General features: G+C 53.8%; 1 protein-coding gene across 1 annotated transcript in view; it reads left to right on the top strand.

Annotated features, from left to right (window-relative positions):
• The first annotated feature begins 5,017 nt into the window (after positions 1-5,017).
• Positions 5,018-6,140, top strand: part of MED26 (mediator complex subunit 26) — a 53,961-nt gene continuing 52,838 nt past the window's right edge. The window contains exon 1 of the mRNA XM_015123227.3: positions 5,018-5,350. Coding sequence (XP_014978713.1) covers positions 5,279-5,350 — 72 coding nt within the window. The 5' untranslated portion in view covers positions 5,018-5,278. The remainder of the gene's footprint in view (positions 5,351-6,140) is intronic.

Here is a 6,140-nt window from a genome sequence, read left to right as displayed (position 1 = left end):
TGCTGGGATTACAAGCATGAGCCACCGCACCTGGCCAGCTTGGTGAATTTCTACATGTACATACACCAGTGAGGTCACCACTCACATTGTGGCTTAGATTTGTTGTAGCCCCCACAAAGCTCTCTGTGGAGCCTTCTAATTCATAACCTTCCCATTGTGGGGAATTGATCACAATTTATTTACGTACTCCCCTATTGCTAGGCTTACATTGCTTCCAATCTTTCACTCTTACAAATAGTGCTTCAGTGAACTTCCTTGTACATACATATTTGTCTACATCTGATTGCCTCCTTCAGATAAATTTCTAGAAGTTGTGAATTTCAGTATGCTCACACCCACAGGGTCAGAGGGTATGAACTTATTGAAGTGCTCCCAGTTGGCCAGGCATGTTGGCTCGTGCCTGTAATCCCAGCACTTCGGGAGGCTGAGGCGGGTGGATCACCTGAAGTCAGGAGTTCCAGACCAGCCTGACCCACATGACGAAACCACATCTCTACTAAAAATACAAAAATTAGCTGGGCTTGGTGGTGCACACCTGTAATTCCAACTACTCAGGAGGCTGAGGCACGATAATCACTTGAACCGAAGAGGTAGAGGTGAGCCCAGATGGCACCACTTCACTCCAGCCTGGACAACAAAGTGAGACTCTGCCTCAAAAAAAAAAAAAGAAATGCTCGCAGTTAATGACTTTTTTCCTTCCTTGGCGTCCCAGCTGTGTTGTGTTTGTACAGCGCAATTATTGTGTTCATGAATCCCCCCCAACCAGTTCCAGGGCTTGGCTTCAAAACTGGATTCTCAGGAGCAGGTATCCTTTGTGTATCCCCATCCGAAGATGTGATTTAAAAATTGAGTTCTTCTAGCTACCTTTGACATGTCAAGGTTAGTCAAAGCCAATTTAAATTGGTTTCACTTTTAGAGTAAACAAGACTTAGTGCAAAGCCAAGCAGAACTATGAAACTCATCTCTAGGTACTTCTGAGATAACTGATACGGTTGAATGAGTTCATATTTGAGAAAGGGTTTTAAAAATTTCCACCAGCAGCTGGGCGCGGTGGCTCACGCCTGTAATCCCAGCACTTTGGGAGGCCAAGGCAGGCGGATCACGAGATCAGGAGTTTGAGACCATCCTGGCGAACATGGTGAAACCCCGTCTCTACTAAAAATGTAAAAATTAGCTAGGTGTGGTGGCACGTGCCTATAGTCCCAACTACGTGGGAGGCTGAGGAGGGAGAAACGCTTGAACCCAAAAGGCGGAGACTGCAGTGAACCAAGATCATACCACTGCACTCCAGCCTGGCAACAGAGTGAGACTCTGTCTCAAAAAAAAAAAAGATTCTGCCAGCCTGTTAAACCCAAAGCAAACATAGGGGTTGAAGTGGGGTGGTGGTTTTTGTCACACTGGCTTTTTCTGTTAATCCCTGGAGCCCTCACATCCCTCATTAGGGTAAGTTTAGTAACCCTGTGCTTTAAATGGCCTATCAGGGGCTTGCTTCTATCATTGTGATGAGCGCATTCCTGCTGTTGCTCCTGGCTATCACAAGGTGTCGCTGTGGAAGACTGGTCCTGTAGAGCTGTGTGAACCTGCCTGGTCAAGGCTTCCTCTGCAGTGCTCTTGAGTATTCCGTTCCTGCTTAGGCCACAGCAGTGAGTCCAGGGAGAAACATCCTCCTACTCCCTTACCATCCAGCTGGACTGAAGATACTCTGCACTTGACCTCCTGACACTAACTTCTTTGCCTCTTCCCGTGGCAAGAGCAAATCATGGACTCTGAGCTACTTCCTCTCTCTTCCTACTATTTATTTTATTTTATTTTATTTTTGAGATGGAATCTCACTCTGTCACCCAGGCTGGAGTGAGGTGGTGTGCTCTTGGCTCACTGCAACCTCCGCCTCCTGGGTTCAAGCAATTCTTCTGCCTCTGCCTCCCAAGTAGCTGGGAATACAAGCGCCCACCATCACGCCCAGCTAATTTTTGTATTCTTAGTAGAGGTGGGGTTTCACCATGTTTGCCAGGCTGGTCTCTTAACTCCTCACCTCAAATGATCTGCTCACCTCGGCCTCCCAAAGTGCTGGGATTATAGGTGTGAGCCACTGCACCCAGCCCTTCCTCTCCCTTTCTCTTTGGGATTCCCCTCACTAACAGGTGAGGCAGCTTTTTCAAGGGCATTCCAAGCACAAAAGACCTTGTTGTACCTAAATACTATAAGGGACCTGTCATTGAGGACGAACCATCACAGCAAGAGTAGTTATCTTGTGCCGCATCTTTGCATAACTGACAGGATTCCTGGCAAGGATGTCTCAATGCAGAAAGTTGGCTAAGTGAACTGCAGTATCCACCCTGGACCTAAGAGAACTTGCTAATGTTTTCAAGACTGCTGTTCAGTGGTTATCTGATTCAATCTTTGCATTTACAAAAGCACCCTTTTACATATATTAAATGTGGAATAAAACTATCCGTGTGTGTTTTGTGTATCCTGGTGTATATAGTATTATATTTTATGAAGTATTTCATTCATTCTGGAAATAGCTGTTGAGACCCATGGTGTACCAGATCTGTAGAAACTGAAATGCATTCATGTGTCTGGGGGTGTGTGTAACACTACCGTGTATTTGATGAAACTTTCATTGACTTACTCCACAAATATTATTTTTCTGTCTACTGGGGATACCAAAAAGAGCCAGTGCCCTTGAGGAACTCAGTCATGTCAATGCTTCTTAGTTTTTAAAAAACAGGTAAGTTGAGTACTTTCCAATGTTTATTTTTCAAGACAGTCTTGCTCTGTCACCCAGGTTGGAGTACAGCGGCATGATCTCAGCTCACTGAAGCCTCTGCCTCCTGGGTTCAAACAATTCTTTTGCCTCAGCCTTCCAAGTAGCTGGGATTACAGGTGCCACCATGCCCGGCTAATTTTTGATTTTTTGGTAGAGAAGGGGTTTCACCATTCTGGCCACGCAGGTCTTGAACTCCTGACTGCAAGTGATCTGCCCACCTCGGCCTCCCAAAGTGCTGGGATTACAGGCATGAGCTACCAGGCATAAGCCACCATGGCTGGCCCCACATTTTGTTTGTTTTTGTTCATTTGAGACAGAGTCTGTTGCCCAGGCCGGAGTGCAGTGGTGCAATCTTGGCTCACTGCAACCTCTGCCTCCCGGGTTCAAGCAATTCTCCTGCCTCAGCCCCCTCTAGTAGCCGAGATTATAGGTGCGCGCCACCACGCCCAGCTAATTTTTGTATTTTTTGTAGAGATGGGGTTTCACCATGTTGGCCAGGCTAGTCTCGAACTCCTGAGCTCAAGTGATCCACCCGCGTCAGCCTGCTGAAGTGCAGGGATTACAGGCTTGAGCCACCACTCCCGCCCAAATGTTTCTTAAAATAACTTGACCCATGCAAAATAAATTGTCTCCTATGTAATCATTTAAAAAAAAAAAAAAAAAAAGATACTGTACATCCGAGTTAGAAATTGAAAGGCAAGACCAGAATATGCCTGAGGAAGGCTTTGTTTATTTTGCTTATCAGAAATGAGATAAAGAATTATCTCCGAATGGGCCAGTTTCCAACTTGGACCATGTACACCATATACACAATGCTCCGCATTCTGGGAGGGGTGAGGTTGGGAGCAGTAAATGACAAGTGTTTTGCCCGTGTTTCTTTTCTCCTCCAAGGGGATGTAAAACTTCACATGTGCAGAAGCACGCAACTATAGCCACGTGCAGAAGCAGCCGTTTTTGCAAATGAAAATATTTCCCAGAAGCACAACAAATACAAGACTAACAGGTGCCAGGCAGCGCCAAGGCACACATGTGGTTCTCATCAGCCGTCTTCCTCCTGTTTTAAATCTAGGTCTTCCTGTAACAGTGGGGAAAAAAAAGATTTCTCCCGAGGCCGCCGAGCTTGCCTTTCCACCCCGTCTCACAACAGCATTTCCAACAGAGTTCCCAGAGAGAGGGGAGCAATTACAGAAGGCAATAAGTAGGGTGGAGGGAGGAGGGGCGCCCTTAAACTTGACACCTGCGGTTCTGGGCTTAACCCCGAAGTCTAGGTGACCTTGGGCCTCCGTTTCCTCCTGTGACGTGTTTGGTTAAGAGAATGAGCATCTCAGTTTTACAGCACCTCCAGGCAGAGGCGGGTAGAAGGGTCTTTCAGTCACGGGGTTTTCTGCCGGTAGCGGGGCGGGGGGACTGTGCCCCAACAAGGGACGGCGGCAATGACTGCAGACTGGGGGAGGGGGCGCTTCTGAGGCCAGAAATGCCGCTCAACTTTCGACAGATCGCGGGACCCGCCCCGACGACAGAGCAATATCGCCCAAATGCCAGTGGCGCCGAGGTGGAGAAGCCGCGGCGTAGACGCAGATTTGCAACCTCCGGCTTTCCAGCGTTCCCAGCTACGGGGGGCGGCTTCTTTGCCGCCTCACGTTTTCGCGATCGGGGTCGCGCGTGGCGATGCAGACCCCCGCCCGTCACCACACCCATTCCCACACTCTCTAAGGGGCGGGGGCGGCCGCGGCGACACCCCTGGACTCCTCCGATGACCCTTCCGTGCGCAGAATCACAACGTGGACGTCTGCTTCCCTCGCCCTCACAAAAACTTCGGCAGCTGCTCAGCCTGCGACTCTCATCCCCCAGTCACGCGCCGGGGAAGGCTCTCCTACAGGAAGGATTTTCCCGCCGCCCTCCCTGCCCTGAGGTAGCCGCCGCGAGCGTCCGGGTTCAAGGACTCTTTGCGCGCGCGCTTCCGTCAGAAAGCCCCGCCCCGCGACCCGGGCGGGGGCGGGGTCTCCAGGCAGCGACCGTTGCCCCGCCCAACCTCCTCCCAACGGCTGCCTAGGCCGGGCGGCGGGGCGGGGCGGCAAGGCGGGTGAGTGCGCCTGCGCGCGCGTGCGCGGAGGCGCGGGGCGGGGCGCACGGGCAGCCCCGCCCATGCCTGGCGTCTCCGCCTGTCCCATCTCCCAACCTCCTCAGCGTGGCGCCGACGCTGCGTGCGGCGCGGACTACCCAGAGTACTCCGCGCGGGGGCAGCTCACTGGAGTTTGGTTCTCGAGGCGGCGGCAGCAAGCGGCGGCGGCTCCGGCGGCTCCTCCTCCTCCTTCGGTGGCGGCGGCGGCCCGGGACCGAGACCCGGCCCCGGCTCCCCTCTCCGCCACCCCGCGCGCCCCTAACCCTCCGGCGCCGCGGGGAACATGCGGCTCCGGCTCCCGGAGGCCGGCGAGTGAGTGACCCCCGTCCCCCGCCTCAGCCCGCCCGCCCGCTGGCCCGGCCGCAACCCCCCGCCTCGCCCAGGCAATGACAGCGGCTCCGGCGTCTCCGCAGCAGATCAGGGACCGGCTGCTGCAGGCCATCGACCCCCAGAGCAACGTAAGTACCCGCCGCGCGAGCTGGGACGGAGGCCGCATGGGCCTGGGACCCTCCCCCTCTCCTGTCCCCCTCGCCCACCGGGCTTCGGGGGACCCGTCTGGCGCCCACCTCCCCTCGAGGGCCGCTGCCATCTCTGCCTCTCACTCCTCGGGCCCGGGCCGGGGGCAGGTCGGGCAGCCCGGCAGCGCTTGGTACGTGAGGCCGAGGCTTCCGTGCGGCCTGGGCGGAGGAAGCAGACGGGGGGCTAAGGGTAGAGTTTATCTCCCCTTTCTGCTCCAGCTCTATGACCCTCACTGCTCTGGACGAAGCTGCCCTGCATCGCCCTCCCTCCGGGACCTGAGACCCCCGGGAAGCCCTCCCGGAGCGGGGGAGGGGAGGGAGAAGGGCTGTGAAGCAACTGGTGTCCGGGGTATGACTCGGGGAACCTGTGTCTCCCATGTCTTAGCCTTCTGGGTTATGAGAGAAGTCCTTCCCCCTCCTCCCGGCTGGCAGCACCTTCCTGGCTTCGGAGAGAACCCCCAGTGTGTTTTGCCCCTGGCCGGGTACCCAGGGTACGTGGAGAGTCTGTCTCCCTTCTGTGACTGGACACGCCTTCGCCAAAACCCTCTTGGGGTCGCTGCCAGCGACAGATGATTTCGGGGAGGGTGGGATCCTTCCTGTTGCCTTTCTGGGCCTCAGTACCCATTGCGTCTCTGACCAAGCCAGAGCTCCATTTTTTTGGGTAGTGAATTAAAGAGGACTTTTCTCTCCCGTTTACCCAAGAGCCCTGTTTCAGTAGGCTCTTTCCCTC

The sequence above is a fragment of the Macaca mulatta genome, chromosome 19, assembly GCF_049350105.2.
Source record: "Macaca mulatta isolate MMU2019108-1 chromosome 19, T2T-MMU8v2.0, whole genome shotgun sequence".
Lineage (NCBI taxonomy): Eukaryota > Metazoa > Chordata > Mammalia > Primates > Cercopithecidae > Macaca > Macaca mulatta.
The sequence above is the reverse complement of the archived record's forward strand: the minus strand, read 5'-3'. Positions and strand labels throughout refer to the sequence as shown.